The 21,497-nt window shown below is 36.6% G+C and overlaps 1 protein-coding gene across 3 annotated transcripts in view; it reads right to left on the reverse strand.

The window, feature by feature from the left end:
• The window catches only part of SNX13 (sorting nexin 13), a 157,628-nt gene that overhangs the window by 128,651 nt on the left and 7,480 nt on the right, over window positions 1–21,497 (reverse strand). For 2 of the 3 annotated variants that reach the window (XM_063099106.1, XM_063099105.1), the window contains exon 2: window positions 7,223–7,353. The exons of the other annotated variant lie outside the window; for it this stretch is intronic. In XM_063099106.1, coding sequence (XP_062955176.1) covers window positions 7,223–7,291 — 69 coding nt within the window. In that variant the 5' untranslated portion in view covers window positions 7,292–7,353. The remainder of the gene's footprint in view (window positions 1–7,222; window positions 7,354–21,497) is intronic. 3 annotated transcript variants of the gene reach the window in all.

Consider the following 21,497-nt stretch of genomic DNA (forward strand, 5'->3'; position numbering starts at 1 on the left):
AGTTATGATCAACTTTATCTAAAGTCCAAAAATAGAGTAGAGAGAGTGGGAATAGAGACAAGTCAGCACATATGGAGAAATATCTAGATGATCCAATCAACAGTTTTTGTGATTAACTGCATGGAGCATGAAAGTAGCCATCATCATAGCTTTTTAAGATTGAGTGATAACTGAACAGCCCGTCACCCCAAAGAAAAAAGAGAACAGGTTTGGGTTGCAGTGTTTTGTAGACGGAGTTGAGTTCAGTATGGGACATGCTGAGGGTAAAGGTATTTACAAGATCTCAAATGAAGACAGCCAGCAAGCAACTGGGTATATCAATACAGTCATTTTCAAGGAAATGTTCTAGGCTAGAGATACAGAATTTGAAGTTATTATTGCCACACAGATAATAATCTTAAAAATGAGAATAAAGTAGGTCATGAAGAGAGCAGCAGGTCAAGGATGAAATAGTGGTAAACATCAACATTTAAGGGATACGAAAGGAAAAATAAAGCCCACGAAGATGACTAAGAAGGTAGAAAAGGAACCAGTAGTAGGCAAAGTCTCAAAAGTTGACAGAATGGTACCTCCAAAAGAAAGAAGTAATCAGCAGTGTCCAAAAGCAGAACAGTTAAGTGAGATAAAACCAGTAAATCTCCAGAGGATTTGACAGCTGTAAGTTAACTGTTGACCTTACAGAGAGCAGCATCAATAGAATAGTGAGCACAGGACCAGACTACAGGGGGTTTAAAAGGGAATGAGAAGACATTTGTATATACATTAACGTTTAGGGAAAGAGACAGCAAAGGAAGCCAATTGAAAGTACATATGAGATAAGATATGACTCACAGAGCAACAGGTGATGGATTTAAAGGCACAAAGAGTATTTAACCTCCAATAATTGCAAGAGGGACAGCTCAGTTTCCATAGCATAAAGACAAGGAACATATATTCAACTTCATCTCCCTGTAGCTAGCAAAACTCCTGGAACATAAGAGGTACTCAAAGATTCTATGACATGCATGAATAAATGAGAGAAATCAGAAGAAGTCTCCCTTTCTAATACACTAAACACTCATTCAAGAAACAGTGGACCATAAAACACTAAAAATAAACATTGAAATAAACTTATGGGGAAAAAGACGATTAAAAAGAAACATTCTCTAGAAGCATATATCTTCACCTTTGAGAATTATTAGAGATTCATTTACAATTAATACACAGATGCAAGGGATATAGAGTGATGAGCCATGCTATATCTGTTCAGCCTTTTCACTCAAATACAATATCTATTTAATATTTAGTAGCTGATTAATAAACAAATTGAATATGAAATCAGAAATGGTTACACACTATAAAAGGCATGTTTCATATGTTTATCCCATGTGCTCCTATCCACAGCCCTGAAAATCATGTTATCTTATCTACTTTTCCCTCCCCTACCCGCAACCTGCTCTAGACCAGGTCCACAAACTTGCCACAAAGGGAACCAATTCACTGTTTAGCTGATAAGTATACCTCCTGAGACCTGGCTCCATCAGTGCTCTGAGCTATACTCTCAATAATTTGAAAAGTTATAAATTGTTGCCAGTCAGTGGTGGGTACTGAACCTGGAAAAGAATAGATGCATTTGGAAGCTGGCATAGCCATTTTGAGGGGACATACACGTCAATGAGTTAGCAACGAAGCCAGGTGAAAGACTAGAAATAAAGCAGATACACACTGAAAAGCTGAGATGAGAAACTGTGGCTGCTGAGAGAGATGCAGAGTTGTGGTTTCACTTGGCTTTTTAGTTCCTACAGGACCAGCTTCAATCTATTTTACCTCCCCGGATCCTCCTTTTTACATGAGGTAACTGGGGTATAATTCTATTCCTTACAATCAAGAGTTCCAACTGGAAAAATCCTAAGCAAGATGAGGTAAATGTCAGGAATATGTAAGGCCTTTTTGTTTTTAAGTCACTAAATATGCACAACACACTGTAACTAAAAAAGTAGTCAGAAATTCCTGTTTCTAGTCCTAGTTTGCTCTAAGACACCACATGAACTCGGGCAATCAAAATGCCTCTGGACTTTTGTTTACTCGCTTCTAAAAGAAGGAATTAGATTGGAGATTACCTATTGTAAAGCTACATGACTACGCCAGTTGTCGTGTTGAGGCAGTAGCTAATAGCTATGCCAACTGTATTGTTAAAGCAATTCAAAACTAAAGCCAACAGGGCTAGGGCTCACAGACACTTCAAACCCATTGTACAGACTGGGTCACAGACCCCTCACATGCCAGGCTGGGTCACCAGACCTCTCACATGCAGGTCCACATTAGGTAATTGGGAAAGATCCCGGGAGCCATTGGCAGCCAAAATGAGCTCAGTCCTCAGCAGCAGCAGCTTACAGCAGATCTGGTGGCAGCAGCAGTGGTGGCCTCTCACAGCATCCTGGGGGCCCTGGCAGCAACAGCTTGCAGCAACAACCTCTAGCAGCAGTAGCAGCCTCCCTGTGGCCCCCCTGGGGGCATGGATGCAGGGATGCGGGGGCGGGAGGCGGTATGGATTAGAGCCTTTATACTTAAGTCATAACCTAGGACACCTGTGTGCACATGCGCAATTACATTAACCAAGGAATACCTGGGCCCATGTGCCTATTTACATCAAATGCTTGGCAAGTTTCTGAACATCTGAGGGCCCTGACCATTTTCCTGTATTTCCCCAACAATCCACCCCCCTTCAGGGTCCCTCACTGTACAATCTACATGTTCAGAATCTTCTGCGATGTTCCCTTAACAAGGATAACTGACCTTGCATTCACATATCCTATTCCATCCCAACAGTCCCAAAAGTCTTTAGCTCGTTCTAGCACCAACTCAGAAGTCCAAAGTCCAAAGTCTCATCTGAGACCAAAGGCAAAACTCCTTTCAGCTGTGTACCTGCAAAAATCAAAAACAAATTTATCTACTTCCAAGATATAGAGGGACAGAAATTGGGTACACATTCCCATTCCAGAAGGGAGGAATAGAACGGAAAAAGGAAAAACAGGCCCCAAACAAACCCAAAACCCAAAAAGGGCAAACATTAAGTACACTGGGGCACCTGGACCCCCAAAGCATTTGGCAGCCTCACTCCTACAGCTCCACCAGGTGTAGACCATTGAGCTGCCCTGGTGCCTTCAGCTTTTCCAGGCAGTCCTTGCACATTGCCAGCAGCCCCACAGTTCTGGGCTCCTGGCAGCAGTCCCACCATCCTGGCTCCATTAGACATCTCCTCAGTGGGGGTTCTCTGTGGGGGCTCCAACCCCACTTTTCTGTTCCACATTGCTCCACAGTGGCTCCACCCCTGCAGCAAGTCTCTGCCTGAGTCCCCCAGCTTTTTCATACATTTTTCACAATCTGGGTGGAGGCTGCCATGCCTCCAATGCTCTCACGTTCTGTTGGCCTGCAAACTTAACACAACATGAACGCCACCAAGCTTTTCAGCTTTTGCTCTCTAGAGCTGCTGCACGAATCACACTTGGCAGGGCTGCTCCAGCCAGAGTGTCTGGGATGCAGGGAGCAGTTTCCCAAGGTCAGTGGTGCCTCAGATCTGTCCTCTGGAGAAACTCAGTTCTCCTAGGCCTCTGTGATAGGAAGGGTGCTCTCCCAAACTTCTGAAATGCCCTCCAGGCCTTTTCTTTTTCTCTTGGCTATTAGCATCTAGCTGCCCCATCCCCAGCTCTTGAATCACTTGAATCAGCTTGGCTTACACCGGCTATTCACTCATAGTCTTGGGCAGTTCTACAGCATTCGCCCAAACAGTTCGAGCAACTGCATTTGCCCAGTCCATCAAAGAGTAGCTGCACTGCCCCTGTGCATATCTGTGGCTATCCTGTAACCACTGCCACAGAGACAGGAGCATAGTAACGGAGGCTAACTTTTCCACCTTTTTACCATATGAAAATATACTTGAAATTCTGCGGGGGTGCCTGTCCTCGGGTCATCTGCTCATCTGCATGTGGCACTCTTTTCTCAGGTTTACACGGCACCCATCGAGCCACTGGATTTCAGTGGACCCTCCGAGCCGTTTGCCTTCAGACAAACACAACATGCATTTACTACATCTTCTTCAGAGCACATTACACCTTCTCGGGTTTAAGTGGCACCCAGTGAGCCATTTGCCTTCAGACAAATGCAACATGTGTTTACTAAATCGTCTCCAGAGTACGTTACACCATCCACCCCTAGGTCCCATAGCTGCAGCAGCCAAGGGTTCTCCCTGTTTCTGCTGTTTTACTGTTTCCCCAAGCCAACCAATTTGACCTGGGTATATGGGACATAGGTAGTGAATTGGGTCCCCTGTGGGTTGCCTACCGGTCTGCCCGGTCCCATAGGCTGCTCGTGCTTCACTTTCTGATGAGCAGGTCATTCCAGGAGACGCACAGTCTCCCCCAACTCACCATTGGGTTTGTCTTCATCTTTGGTGCCAGAATCAAGAACCCATTGCTGTACTGCAGCCTCCAGGGTACATACTTGCGTTTCTAACCTGTCTGCTTACTGCTGCAAATCTGAAAACAGTGACACTCCATGGGGTTTCTGGTCCATGTTGGCTCACAGTACAGTAAGCAACAGCCAGACCCCAGTCAATAGGAAAGCGGCCACCAGGCACCACATACCCAAGGGTAGCCACATTTCCTCCCCCTCCCAAGGAGCTTTCTGTTTTTCTGCTTGGCATCCTACTCATGATGCCAATTGCCAGGCTCTTTTACCTGTCCAGAATCCTGCTACGACTACAGCAATTTCCAGGCTCTTTTTTCTGCCCAGAATCCTGCCAACAACTATGCAAATTGCCAGGCTCTTTTACCTGCCCAGAATCCTGCCACGACTACAGCAATTGCTGGGCTCTTTTTCCTGCCCAGAATCCTGCCACGACTATGCCACTTGTAAAGCTACACAACTACGCCAGTTGTCAGATTGAGGCAATAGCTAATAGCTACACCAATTGTATTGTTAAAGTAATTCATAACTAAAGCCAACAGGGTCACAGACCCTTCAAACCCATTGTACAGACTGGGTCACAGACCCCTCACAGCCAGGCTGGGTCACCAGACCCCTCACGTGCAGGTCCACACAAGGTAACTGGGAAAGATCCTGGGAGCCACTGGCAAATTACACAAGCTCAGTCCACAGCAGCAGCAGCAGATCCAGCGGCAGCAGCAATGGTGGCCTCTTAGAGCATCCTGGGGGCCCTGGCAACAACAGCTTGCAACAACAACCTCTAGCAGCAGTAGCGGCCTCTCCATGTCCCCCCGGGGGTGGTATGGATCAGAGCCACTCATCCTTTATACTTAAGTCATAACCAAGGAATATCTGGGCTCATGTGCCTGTTTACATCAAGTGCTTGGCAAGCTTCTGAACATCTAAGGGGCCCTGACCATTTTCCTATATTTTCCCAACACGTATGGTTAAACAGCTCAAATAAGGAAACTCAATAAACAATTGTCAAGCCCCAGTGTAAGGAAAGTGAAGGTAAATGGTCTGGGTCCCTTAGATGTTCAGAATCTTGCTGGACATTTGATGTAAATATGCACACGCACCCAGTTGTTCCTTAATTATTGCCTGATGATTATGCATGTGTGTCCAGGTGTTCTTTGGTTGTGTGACTTGCAGCCAGGTGTTCTGGTTTATCGGACTTAAGTATAAAAGACTAATGGCTCTGATCCACAGTGGCCCTGGCCCCTGGAGGACCACAGGGAGGCCACTATGTTGCTTGAGGCTGGTGCTACAAGCTGTTGCTGCCAGCGACCCCAGTATGCTCTGGGAGACCACCACAGCTACTGCTGGAGGCTGCTGTAAGCTGCTGCTGTTGCTGAGGAAGCTGAGGACTGAGCTCACTTTGGAATGAACCTGTCAACTCTGTCAATGGCTCCCAGGGTCTTTTCCCAATTACCTAGCTTGCGACCTGTATGTGAGGGGTCTGGTGACCCAGCCGGGCACATGAGGGGTATGGTAATCCAGCCTGTACAACAGGTTTGAAGGGTCTCTAAGCCCTCGCCTGACAGCTGGTGTCACGAACAGGATGTTGAGCAGGTAAATGAGCCCAACACCCACCAACTGACTCCCACAGCAAAGGTGGAAGACAAGGAAATTTGACCTGCCCTTTAGTCAATTAAAACCTATAAATAACTCCCTGAAAGTACCCAAAACTAATTCAGTGTTACTACTTCTTCTTTTTGATTATTTTCCTTTTATTCTACACAATAAATAGATTGATATTTACTAAGATCTCCAAAATCATTCCTGTAGGTTCTAAGAACACAAATACCTTGAGGGAAAAGAAATGAAGGAATAGCAACTTCACCTCCGTTTGAATGAAAGAAACAAACCAAAATCAAATTCAATTAACCAATAAACCAATGGACAAAAGGGGGACAGATAAAACTGGGTGAAAAATCTGTTGCAAAAGATGTACCAAATAAGAGTTCATACCTTAAAAACAAAAAAATCAATCTCTAGCTCATTTTCTTTTTCCAAGATAGCATGATCTCGGCATGATGGAGTAGAAGGAAAATAAAAACAAATAGGATATGTAAAAGCCACTGTGTAAAACAGTTTGGCAATTCCTCAAAAGGTTAAACACAGAATGACCATATGATCCAGCAATTCCACTCCTAGGTATTTAACCAAAAGGTTTAAAAACAGGTACTCAAACAAGTACATGTACACACATGTTCATAGCAGCACTATTTACAATAACCAAAAGGTAGAAAGAGCCCCAATGTCCATCAGATAAACAAACTGTGGTATCAACAAATAATAGACTATTATTCAGCCATAAAAAGGTATAAAGTACTGATACATGCCTCAGCATGAATGAACCTCAAAAACATTATGCTAAGTGAAAGAAGTCAGTCACAAAACGCCATAAATTCTATGATTCCATTTATATGAAATATTCAGAACAGATACATCCAGCGAGACAGAACTCTGATGGTTGCCAAGGGATGGTGGGACATGAGAATGGGTAGAAACTGCTTAATGGATATGATCTTCTTTCAGGGTAATGAAAATGTTTTGGAACTTATAGATAGAGGGGTGGTTGCACAACACTGTGAATGTACTCAATACCAATGAATCATTCATTTTAAAATAGTTAATTTTACGTTATGTCAACATTACATCAATTTTTTTAAATCTTAGAAAAAAAAAAACTGGATCAGTTCTTAGAAGACACAATTTCTAGACCCAGTTTCTAGGCTAGCTACTTATAGCTGACCTCTCCAGGCCTTGATTTCTTCATCTGTAAAACAGGTTGGGAATAGATGATATCCAAGATCCCTCTCATTAACTGGTATTCTGTATCTGTAGCACTGAATTTTTAAAGAATTGTATCATATAGGAATTTATCTGAAAGACAAAGCAGGAAGTACTGATTAATGTTCTCGGCAACAATTTTACAGGAAAGTCATTAGAAAGTTTAACAAAATTGTTTCCCATAATGATTTTAAGTAAAAACAGAGTATTAGGTATTAAAGGATAATGCAATGAAGGCAATTCTGCAAGGAGTACAACTAGTGTGCTGTAAGACTACAAGTCTTCTAAGAGTAAAACTATAACCAAGGATAGAATTTAGAAAATCTAACCACAATTATAAATAAATTAATTTTTTTTAAAAAAGAAAATAATCTGAAAGGATGGATTAAATAACTTGGGCATTTTTACCAAAATCAATTCTTTCTGGCTTTGAGAGGTACTGAATATCATATAGTCTGAGGTCACTGAATGTTGGTATTTTACATTTTTGATTGAAGTAGATCCATATACATCTAAAAATCAGATAAGCCATAAAAACTAAAGAGCCTAACTAGTGTTCTCACCACACTACTTTTATAAGGTCACATACTACAGCAAAGCCAAAAGAGAAAAGCCAAAATTTTCCTCAAGAAGCAGCTTTGGGTGGATTCCAACATAACAAGTGTCAACCTGAGTTACCAGAATTTCACACCATACAGTATATTAGAAATAATTTTGGTCTAGAAATTTTCAGCCAAATGATGTCACCTCCCATAAGCAAAGAAGATCTTAATAGCATTCCTATGAACAGTCTGAATCTGTATCTATAAAACAAAACTGCTAAATGTACTGCCAGATGATTAAGACAAATGACTCGCTGTGCAGGGTTCTTTAATAAATACCCATTGATTATTAGAAAAATGGGTACTATTCATATCCACCTAAACATGAGACAAGTCAATGAAAGCAGTTCAAAAAGAGGAAAATAAAACAAGCACCATTTAGTGTAAATTGCTCCTCCATTTTCATCTTGCTAAGTACATCTAAAGCTATGAATACAAAAGATACAAATAAAAATGTATGTCACAACGCAGGTATTAAAAGTATCCTTTTGATGTAGCCTAAATCCCCATTACCCATAATAGGCTTCATCTACCTGGTATCACAGCCTCAAAAAGTTACTGAGTTTCATAATTCAAACATGAAATAAGGTCACTATAATTAAAGTATAAAAGCTTTAATCATGACATATATTTTGCTTAGTAAAAGCACATGGGTTTTAATTACTAGTTAACATGATATACTATAATTATGCAAAAGTCTTTTCACTTAGCATACAATTTTCTTATTTCTACAACAAGCTGTTACCAAATTTACAATTTTACTCTCTACCTTATTCTGACCAAAAATATACTGGAAATTCTTTGAAAATCAACTGTTCATTCAAAAGCAATTTCATAGTTCTCTTATATAACTAGGGTAACTCTTAAAAAGCCATGAGTATAATACTATTAAAAGCTTTCTTTAATTTCGGAAGAAATATAAATTTGAAGCAATCTGCTGACAGTAATGTCTAATGTTCTCATACATCCAAGTTTGCAGTGCAAAAAGAATCAAGTTACATATCAAATTAATAAAATGGTTTGCAGTTAACAGATTTATTCTTACAACAAATCTGAACCAGTTTAACAATTATAAATGTCCCGTCTCTTATACAGTTATACTTTAGTTAATCTAGGCTAAATGATTTCTTTTTAAAACTCATTTCAATTTTCTATGCATAAAATTCTAAGACATAAATAAGGGGAGTTAGCCTAGATAATATATACGGTCCCTTTTCACTCTAAGTCTATACCATTTCTTCTACATTTAAAAAAGAAAATTTATAAACAGTTTCTCACAAATCTGAGACTGAGGAACTTAAACTGTTCCTGAAAATCATCAAAGTGTAAAAGTAAATAGTAAAGGCTTTGCCATTGTTAGGTACAGTAGAGTGTCAAAACACAAATAGTACATCTAGGTGAAGAGCCATGCTATACAGAACTAACCAACCTTTAAGACTCCTGAGCCTCCCTTTGCCAATGTTAAAACAAACGGCCTCTAACCACTACCCTGGAAGCCTGTGGGATAACAGCCCCAAACCCTGAGTCTCTCCTTGCATCTTGCACAATCAATCCAGGCCCATGATCCAAGAGCATACAGGGCTAGAACTTTCTATTATGAAATTCAATCTTTCAAGGTCTAGACTGACTCCAGAGAACCATCCACACAATTCCCAATTATCGTCTACCATAGGACTGCTGAATGTACGCTCCAGACTAATTCTGAACCCACTAAGCCCTGTTATCCTTGGTTACCACTAAGAGATAAATTTACTCAATTATCAATCCTCTCCTGCCTGTACTCTGGCCTCTGTACTATTGCTTTTTCCTCCTTTATCCAACTTCCCACTGCTTCCCTCTTTCCTAAAGTTTCCCTTTAGGCTCATTCTGTTTCATGGTTAAGATAAACACTCCTATATCCTCAACAACTTCACTATCTTGCTTCAAAAGTACAAGCTGCTTCTGCAGCCTTCTCAAAGGCTGCTTAATTTTTCGTTTGCCATGTACCCCAACTTCAGGATGCAGCGTCATGATCCCAACCATAACTCCCAGTTCCCTGTAAACACCCCTGTTCCCATGTAATTCCTGCACATTAGAATTACAAGGGGAGGGGGTGAAATCCCACCACCAGAGTTATACCACATACAGAATAGTTGGGGATGGGAGTCATTCATCAGAATGTCTAATGTGCAGCAAAGCTGGGATAAGGGCATTGATAATTGTAGTCATCCAAGTGATTCCAATACACTGTCACAGGTGAGAACCACTGACCTCCAAGGCTCTACTCATAATTCACTGAAAACTGATACATGTCATACAACATTCTTCTCTGTCCCAAGTACTGCATAACCTTGAGTTATTTCAACCATACACATGGATAATCCATCCAAAACTCTACTTTAATAGTATAAGCATTTCACCTCTACCAACATTCACTGTAACTCCACTTTAAATACTATAAGATCACATCCTAAAACTCATGACCACCCTGTCTTCTCAGAGCAGGAAATGTAAAAATTAATCACTGATGAAAATCTTCCAGGTCTAAATTAGTTATACCAACTGCATCTATTTTTCAATGTCATTCAGAGTTGCAGACACTTAATTCTTCTACTTTTTCCTCACTTAGCCCACTTCAGTGTTCACTTCTTCATCTAAATTGGACTCCATAGTTTACCATTTCAACAACTCTCTTGCCAGTATCCTCATTCATCACATTAGAATTGCCTGTTTATTTTCCTGTATATACCATATGCTGTAAGCCTTATGAGGACGTAAACTGTATATGCTTTGCTCATTGGTGTATGCCTGATGTCGAGTACAATATCTGGAATATACAGCAGGCTCCCAGTAAGTATGTATTTAATAAGTAAAAGAAAAATACAGTAGATCTTCTGATTAATCATCTAAACCAATGTTTTATAAATCAAGATATTTTTTCCACAGTGAAACCTCTTCACCAATTTATTTTCCTTTCTGATCACTGGCATCCTCCTAACACTCAAGGTTCCACTTGCCTTTGGTTTCCATGTCAAATCAATTTAATGAGCAACTACTATCTACAGAATAGAGGGAAAAGAAGATTAGAGTACAGAGTATAACTATAAACAAAAACTACTGAAAAAATTAGATAAACACTTAAAAAAATATCAAATCAGAAGAAGATAATTCACATCACTACCCTTAAGAATAATTTTTTTAAATTTAATGAAAATTCTCTCATGTGTGTTTACACCTAGAGAAAGGTATGGAAGTAGACACCCAAACTTTTTAAAATGGAAAAAGTAAACAATACTTTCACTCTTTACTTAATACACTTTTACACTTGTTTACTTTTCAAGAAGCATGTGATTTTTAAAATACATATATTGCAAATAATACTTTATTATTTTTAGACAGCACATACCACTTTTCCTACAAAGAACACACCATATCCTTAAGTCATTTGCATTCAATTAACACTCATTTAAAATATTTAAGTGAAGACACTACTCCTAATGTTTATTTCAACCAGGTAATGATCATAAAGACTGTCACAAAACCTGTACTCCACCAGTTGAAAAAACATGAAATTAACAACATCTGTTTGAGAAAGCAATACAAAAACAGTTGGTCAAATTATGGTAATAACCAGGAAATAGCATACATGGGATCTTTAAAAGAGATTTGGATATGGAAGCTTTTAAAAAGAAAAACAGATATGTATTTGTATATTTTCAAGGTTTAACTAAGTGGCAAATTAAACTTTCCCAACTGAATGAGAAGCAGTGTGACACAAAGAAGATGGAGGTGATGAGAACAAACATATTAGAGGCAGCTAGACCATAAACAGAGAAAATGATCCTCAAAAATACCATGTTTAAGCCATGATTCCCGGACCTGAAGTGCTGCTGAAAGTACAGGCCAACCCAGGAAGGGATCACCAGAGCTAAGATCCAGAGAGTCAGAATATGCTGGGAGAAAAGATAATGAATAAGCCCCCAATAATGCATGAGATCATGCAGCAAAGAGGAGTAAGCAGATCCCGCAGGCAGAGAAACAAGGGTTCCAAATACATGGTCTTTGCTTTTGGAGGATTCCTCCTCCTCTAGGGGTTCTGGCCCACCATGAAGAACACCACAGCAGGGCATGCAAGACTGCTGTTAATTATCCAGCACTGCTACAAAGTAAACCCAAGCCCCCATCACCTTCAATCCTCAGTAAAGTCTTCTACAAACATACACACCAAGATATGACAATAAAATTCATGAAAAAATTATTCAAAATTCAAGTTAGGAAAAACTATAATGGCTTAATGTCAGCCCTTCTTTTATCTATTTATTTTATCTTGCATATGTGATACTTGATAAAATTAACTGAAGCTAATTTTTTTAAAAATGCACTATAGAATTTAATAATTACTCTTTGACACCTAAAGCACAAGGAACAAAAGAAAAATAGATAAACTCGCCTACATCAAAATTGGAAAATTTTGTGCTGCAAATGTTTCCATCAAGAAAATGAAAAGCCAACCCACAGAATGAGAGAAAACATTTGCAAATCATATATCTGATAATAGACTTCTACTTGGAATATAAAAAAAAAACCTCTTAAAACAGAATAATAGATGAATAATCCAATTAATAAATGGGCATAAGATTCTAATAAACATTTCTCCAAAAAAGATATAAAAATGGTTAATAAGCACACGAAAAGATGCTCAACAACATTAGGGAGATACAAATGAAAACCACTATGAGATCCCACTTTTCACTCACCAGGATGGCTATAAACAAAAAGAAAAATGGTAACAAGTGTTCCGGAAGATGTGAATAAAATAGATCCAGCCTATATTGCCGATGGCAACGTAAAATAGCGCAGCTACTTTGAAAAATAATTTGTAGTCCTCAACAGGTTTAAACAGTTACCATATGACCCAGCAATTCCATTCCTAGGTATATACCCAAAAGAAATGAAAACATATGTTCACACAAAAACTTGTACAAATGTTCATAGCAGCATTATTCATAATAGCCCAAAAGTGAAAATAATCCAAATGTTCACCAACTGATGAAAGGATAAGCAACATGTGGTACACCTATACAATGGAATATTATTCAGCAATAAAAAGAAATCTGAAATACTAATACATGCTACAATACGGAAGAACCCTGAAAACATGCAAACTGAAAAAAATCAATCACAAAGGACCACATATCATACAATTCCACTTATTTACAATATCCAGAATAGGCAAAACCATAGAGAGAGGTTTGTGATAGTCTGGGGTGTGGGGGAGGTAGAATTGGGGAGTGTTGGCTAAAGGGTGAGGGGTTTTCAGTTTGAGGTAATGAGTTCTATAACTTATTGTGATGATGAATGCATAACTCTGTAAATACCAAAAGCCACTGAATCTCGTACACTTCAATTGCGTGAATGGTATGGTATGCAAATTATATCTCAATAAAGCTATTTTTCAAATTACTACTTATTAGTTAAACAACACAGATAAGTAAAATACATAGCCAGAATAAGCTAAAATACCCATAGATCAAGGGGACAAAACAGATTCAAAATAAAACAAAATAAAAACAATTTTTAAGTTATTAAAAAAAAAATAAAGTGCTACTTTTTTATTTTAAAAAATATTTTATTTTAAAAAATAAGATGCAGTGGTCCTCAGCCAGGGGTAATTTTGCCCCCTGGGAAACATTTGGCAATGTTTGGAGAGATTTTTGGTTATCACAACTTAGGGGCGAGGAGCAATCATAGAGGCCAATACACAGGACAATCTCCCACAACAATGAAGACAAGAAAAAGGAGAAAGAGGAGGAAAAGGAGGAAGAAAGGGAGGAGGAAAAGGAAGAAGAAGAGAAGAAAAAGGAAAAGTACAGGAAGAAGAGGAAGAGGAAGAAGAAGAAAGATGGGAAACTATTCTGGATTAAAGAGATTTAAAAATCACATTACTGGGTTAGATCTTTGTTCAACCAGGACAATCTGAATACACTGAATATTAAATGATAATAGGTAATTACTAGCAGTTTAATTGGGTGTGGCAATAATGCTATGGTTATATTTTAAAAATTCTTATTGTTGGGAGATTCATGAGAGTATTCTGAAGAAAAGTGACATCATACCTACAATTTATCTTAAAATAGTTGAGCTATAACAACAAAAATAACACGCAGAGAGTTAGAAATATAGCAAATACGACAAAATGTTAAATCCAGGTTACTGTATATAAGCGCTAGTGGTAACATTTTTTTTCAGGGTTTCTGTATGTTTAAAAATTTACATTATAAAAAACTGATAAAAATTATCATGAGTATTTCCCCCCTATAAAACACCTCACAAAAATACTAATAATGTGTAGAAAATAGCTTGGAAATTCTGACTAAAAAATGACAAATCGTTGTATTCTATAGAGCTGGAAAATGGCTTTTTAAAAAAGCCAAAATCTGTAGAAAAAGACTGACATATTTGACAATGTAAAATTAATTTCTTCTTACTAGCAAAAAACACCATAATGATAAACATAAATATATCTTTAAAAATACAAATGTTTGTACATATATTTGTATAAATATATGCCATATAAAACAAAAGATTAAAATCCATGAATAAACAGATGTTTTTGAATCATTAAGAAATAGACTAATACTCCATAAGAGAAACAGGATACAAACAGCAATTTAAAACGGGAAATACAAACAGCTAACAAGCACATGAAAAAACTATCAACCCTACCAGCAATCAAAGAAATTCAAAAGTTTAAAGCAAGAATATAATTTTTCACCTATGTGATTGGCAAAGATGGAAAATCGTTAAGTCAAATTTATGTTTTAGAAAGCTAAACTGAGGATTAAGTATACTGTTGACATTAAATATGCTGTTGACACGTTTTGACATACAATTTTTAATAAAGTATTCATCTATTCCTATTTTATTAAATATATTTAATCAGGAATAGAACCTGAATTTCATCAAATGCCTTCTTGGCATTTGCTATTATACTTGGAAAATTTTTTCTCCACTGATCGATTAATAAAGTTATGAGCTATATTAATATATTTCCAAATAAGGAGCCATCTTTGCATATCTGCAATGAATCTCTTAAATTGTATAGCATAGCCTTCCCTTAATGTACAATCTGACATTAATCTATTTTATTTATAATTTTACATAAATAGCCATAAGTAAAATTGTTCTGTAAATCTAAGCTGTAATAAATGAGACAGGAGCTTACAAATTTGAATATACACATACTATCCCACTGTTTTTTTTTTTTAAGTATGAACACTTAACAGAATTTTAGAGATAGGAAATGTTAACTGTTTATTCTGGGTGATGAAATTATGATTGATGAATATTTTTTCTTTACATTTAATTTTATATTTCAAATTTTTAAGCATAAATTATGAGTATTTTTAATTTATGACCCCTTCCAAAAAAGCTATTTTCGTTTGAAGAAAAATAGGTAGTTGAGAAAGCCTACATGAAGAAATGAGATCCCTATATAACCTACTCAAACCTCACACAAACAGAAACAAGTTTTTGAATTAAAATGGTGTGATCTCTATCAAGTTATGATATTTCCCCACCTAGAAGGCCAATATTTGTGCACAATGAAAAAAAAAAAAAGCAAGCCAAATTTCTACCAACATTAAGTGAGATTTTAAAAAGGTTAAAGATAATGTTGTTAGTAATTTTAATCATATTCTTAGAAATAATTAAACATTAAAAACTTTGTCTCATAAAACATCTAAAAACAAAAATGATTTTTAGAATTGTATTTAAATCATTTCTTGAAAAATTTCTCTCTGAATAATGAAGAGGGTTTTGATTCATTATGTTTCTTGAAATAATTATAGAGATGTTTTAATAGGGAAGGGGGCATTATTCCACTATATTTTTCACGGTAAGAAAGAAAATACCAGAAAAAAAATTAAAATCTTTTTCAACGTCCAGGTTTCTCAATAATTTTCCTTTTCCATAAATACCCTGTTTTCTTTAGATTCCCTGTCACTATGACACTAAACTAAAATAAAGTGCATTATTTTGACCTAACACATTTCTAAACCAACAATCTGACTATGTCCTATCCATTCTATTTGGGCTATATTATAGTACTTAAAGATCCTTAAACACCAATACCATTCTCTATCATTATCTCACACCAAAAAAATTTACTCAGTTTCATGGAAACTTATAACAAGTTCCTTTAACATAACTTAGCTTATACATGAGAAGATTTCCACTCACAAAAGTGTTCCTCTACTCAAGTACAAGACATGAAACTTTTATCACAGCAGTTCTCTGATTCAAAAGCAAAATAAAACAGGCCATATCCATAAATGGCCCGTTTCTCCTTCATTCAACACACAAGAATAGAAGTCCCAATATTCACAACTCTTAACTTCTGCTTTTTCCCATAATATATAATCCAAGGGGAAATCAAACCAACACAAAACTATTATTGTAAGAAAGCAAAATCCTCAATGCACAGCATAACACTAAACTGTCACCAATCTGCTAACCCTTCATTTATTTCTTACGAAAAGGCACACCCTCTAAAACAAAAACAGGAACTATCATTTATTAAATGCTTACTATTTATTAGCTAAAACCTTTGCTAACTGCTTAAAAAATATCCAACTCTCACAACTCTGTAAGATATATTAAGGCACATCAAAAAGTTCATGTAAAAATATAATTAAAAGATAATTCAAATCTTTCCACAAACTTTTTTGAGGCTAGCCAGTTAGCTCAGTTGGTTGGAGCACAGCCGTGTACCACAAACTTTTTTGAAGTATCATCCTATTACTAACTCTATTCCACACATAAAGAAACAGCTAAGTCATAGAACTGGAGTATAAACTGAGCTTAGTTTAAGAACCTAAGCATGCCATGCTGGCCAGAAACACACACACACACACACACACACACACGTGCACGCGCGCACGCGCACGCACACACACACACACACACACGCACCAGAAACACACACACGCACCAAAAACAAAATAAACTAAGCATGTTCTGATAAACATGTGATTTATTAAGATTCAAATAATTCAATGATTAGAAAACCAGAAGTAACTAACGTGACACTAACATCTTAAAGCCCCTGATACTTTCCTAATCCAATGCAGTTTTTGTAGGTATAAGGATAATTTTGAGGGTATGTTCCAGAGTTAGGATAGACGCAGATGAATTTCCTTCACAATCCTGAGGGCTGTACAGTAACAACCCCAAATCAGAACAATTACCATGTCCCTGAAAGTACTACAAAATCCTTTCAATTCACAATAAAAATAAGCTCATTAGTGTTCATTTAACTCAGAGATGATGAGCCTTTTTAAATAAGATAAATTCAGAGTCATATAATCATTCAAGGAAATTATACTGGGCTATATTTAAGAAAAATATATAAAGCATTCTATCTGTTCACTTTTTAAATTCACAATTAAAATTTTAAACCCATAAATGATGTGTAACATAAAAAATAAAAGTGAAATTTTCTATTCTGGCCTTTTTAACTTATTTGAGAGGAGAAGGAAAGGGTAAAGGTTGGGAGGAAAACCCTCAGAGAGCATGCTACAGGCCTACAAACAACCAAGAGAACAAAGATAGTGTGTGGGGGGGGTGGAAGGTCAACACATACACAAAGCAACAGCAACAAAAAAGAAAAAAAATAAGTATAGAAAGGAAAACAGAGACAGAAAGACAAAGATTCACCCACAAAGGACCATGATGGCATAATCTCCAACTAAGTAAAATGTTATTGTAATAGGAACACCCCACTCCTTGAGTGTTAACCGTTTATTGTATTACTACATGAACCCAGATAAGCAGCTGTTCTATAAAGGTATTGAAATTATTTCTATGCTTAATACCCATAATTAAGATTAACATAAAAAAAATTTTTATTTGTAATAACTTAGACCTAAGTCCTTTTCTTAACCTACTGCACAGTACTACTAATACCAATCAAGCCAACTACAAATATATTAGAAAGGATTTTAACAATACTGTTTTTGTTCCCTATAAACAATTAATTAAATAGAAGAGCTCATTTATATAAATTTAGAGCAGCTTTTACATGAAACTTTATCAAATCAATAAGAACCACAGTATTTCCCATATCAGAAAACTATACAATAGCATTTTTAATGCATAACATGTAAGTGTACTACAATTTTTCCCTTTCATTTCATCTGCAGTAAAAGCTTTAGTGGCCAGAAACATATTAGTTAGCCAAAAATTCTGGTTATGACCAGTTCGTATTATTATATTACAGGTGTCATCCCCCTGAAATTTAGCCTAATATAGCTCTTAGGATTCACTTTGGAAATGCAATACATAAATTAGCAAGTAAAACCTGAGATAGAAAATAAGGAAAGAACTAGATCATCTGGGTCAAAGAGGATTACTTTGACATTTTAAAACCTCCTCGATGAAACAAAGAACACACAGAATACAACTTTGAACATAAAATTCAAAGTTTTGAAAATAAACCAGAGGAAATCATAAGAAAACCTAGTATTTACTGAGTGTTACTGTGGAGAACACGTGCACAGTACTCAACGTGTGTTACTTCACATAGCAGTCATAACAACCCTCTGAGTTAAGTACCATTAATTTATAAGTCATACAGATGAGAAAACCGATGCTCAGAAAGTTTAGTAACCTTTCCAAGGTCAAAATGTTCAGAAGTGACAAAACAGATTCAAATCCAAATAATCTGACACCAGCCATCACTCAACTAAAAGTGTATACTCTCCTTGAGAAATTAGGAATACTCAGTTTGTGATAAAAGATACATATAGATGTAAAAAGATGATTATCACTCTGAGTTCCAGTACAAAGATAATCTCATTAACTTCCATAGTCATATAAATTCTACATTAGCGCCTATTATTTAATTGAATATTCTGAGCTACTAGACATTAACTTCAGGTTCATAAAATACATTTTTAATACATCATAAAACACTGTCAATCCTATTCGGGTTTTCTAAAACTTTTATGTAACCTACACCCACTATGTCTAAAATATATTATTTCTTTTTCTGTATCTTTTTTGTATTCCACCCTTCAAGTTGTCTCCAACCTTTCTTTAGCCCATTTCCTTTCACTCTACAAACTTCTACCAGGATTAGACTATTGCAACACTTTAAGCGTTGAGTACTTCAGTACTGTGCAAGGGAAAGATCAGATGTTAGTAATTAATATCAGATGTGCAAGTAGCTGATTAATATTTACGGTCTGATTAAACATCAATTGTGTTTTTCTCTGACAAAAAACCTAAGGAAAAAGACTATCTCAAACTCAGGAAGAGAAATCAAGAACAAATGGCAAAGTACAATATTATGGCTTATAGAAACACAAAATCCTATCTTAAAGTCAGACCATTATTTCCTAAAATGTATGTAATAACTGAAATGAGATGAAATTTTATTTCATATTTAACTCTTTTTCTAAAATTATACAATTTAATCAGTTTTATAATTTACAAGTCTGAAATGATGGTGAACCCAAAGGCCATTCTCCACATATGCATGTTGTCACACAACTCTAACCTGAAAATAAAAGTAGTGACAATACAAAGAATCACATACTCTCTCCTGTGCCAAACCACATTCAGGCTAAAATTAGCCCCAGGGTTTCAGGAGCAAAACCAATTCAGGTTTAAATGCAGTAACATCCAAGGACAATCCAACAACACAGGGCTAAGGTCAAGAGCAAAGCAGGATTCACCTTAGGATTTTCACAGGAAATCGAAGAAAAAAGTGCCTTAAGTCAACAATGGTGAATTATTCCAGGTGACATATATAAGCCTCTCATACTAATTTCAAAACTATACCATATAGGTTATTATACTAGTTTAATTTTAACAGTTAAGCAGAGTAGAATTATTTTATAGACTGTTTCTGGTACAAATTATTTCTGAATATATGATGGAATTACAGATAGGCAAAATGACCTAAGAGTACTATGTCTCTAACAGTGACACTGAGAGGCATTTTAGTCAAATGGCAGTACTAGCAGCTGCCCTCCTTGAAAATGTACCCTTCAAAATTTCCAACTTTGAAATCCATAACCAAATTTTTACTCATACTTGCAAACTCTTAAAGTAGCATTAAAGGTCACACAAACTAAAACACTCAAAAAAGTGCCATGGAAATAAGCATTAGTTACAAACAAGGCTTTCTGTAAGTGTATTAGTTCAGGAATAAAATTTTAGTTGGTACTCATGAAATTATAATAACTATCAAGTAGTAGGAGATGCAAAATAAAACCCAACTTCTTCTTGCATTTATAATTGTTTTAATCAAAATAACAACCTAATCAGATTTTTCTCTGTAAGAAAAATTAAGACAGAATTACATTCCTAACTAAAAGCCTCGGGTTTCTTGTTGAATTGATCCCAAACACAATATTCAACTGCAGCGTACTTACTATATAAAATGTCTAATAGACATAGATAGTAACCAATCCTTAAAGGGTATTTAATGTGATAGTTTAAATTTATCATGCACAATTTTGTCTTAGTAATTTTTCACTTTTACCTTAATTTTTCTTAAGGGAATATTGAATATTCATCCATTCATTCAATAGCTATTTAGTGAGATGTACTAAGTGTCAAGCTCTGTTCTAGGCTCTTGGCATGCAACTGTGAGCCCTATTCTCAGGAGTTTAGTAGGAAAAAAACCATACAATAAGCAAATAAATAAATAGATACAAGAGTACTTCAAAAAACTGTGGAAAAATAGAACTCAAAGATAATACAAATCTTTCCACAAACTTTTTGAAGACCCCTCATATGTGGAGGTGGGGAACAGCAGACCAGGTATTGCTTTTACCAGGGTAACGGAATTCAGCAAGGTTTTTTGGTAAAATTTGATAGAGCTCTCTAAGGAGACTTAAAGAGTCTTCTCACACCAAAAAAAAAAAAAAAAAAAAAAAATCCACAGGTTTTTGGTTTTGGTGTTTTGTTTGTTTGTTTGTTTGTTTGTTTTTGCTTCTCTGTTCTTCTTTCACTTCTGACTGTGAATTATCTTGGAGCAAATACCGGCAGCAGAGATGGGCTGACTCTTCAGCTGCAAGGCGAAACTCATTTCAGACCCGCCATCTCATCTGAACTAGGAGCTTTACTTGGAGTTGGAAAGCTTTTAATTATATTCTCCAACCTTTTCTTCTCTTAATTTTTCGCACTTTAGTCATATTATTTGTTTTATTCTGACACAAAATCTCAAAGCTTCAGCTTAGATGCCCAAAGTACCACAGAGCTAAATATAGCCCTGATAGTGGATTTCTGAGGGCAGGTTTCTGGTCTAAATGACCACTTCAGCACCAGAAGTTATTGGCATGTGCCTAGCACAAAGTAGTCATATTCATGTTTGGTGAACAAATTAACCCACGAGAATCAATCTCCAGGATAAGTTCTAACCAAAGCCTTATAACTATTGCCTTTAACAACAGCTTTTCCTTGTAAGAATTTACCAAAAAATCTTAAGAATTTACTAAGATTGATGAAAAAATAATAAAAGATTTCCTTTCTCACAAACATATCAAAATATGTACACACAAATGGCTGTAACCCTCAAGTAAGTCACCTTTTTCCAAACATTTTTTGGAATTTCCCTTTAAGAAATTCTTTGGAATCAGTTTACCA

This window comes from Cynocephalus volans, chromosome 6 (assembly GCF_027409185.1).
Source record: "Cynocephalus volans isolate mCynVol1 chromosome 6, mCynVol1.pri, whole genome shotgun sequence".
Taxonomy (NCBI): domain Eukaryota; kingdom Metazoa; phylum Chordata; class Mammalia; order Dermoptera; family Cynocephalidae; genus Cynocephalus; species Cynocephalus volans.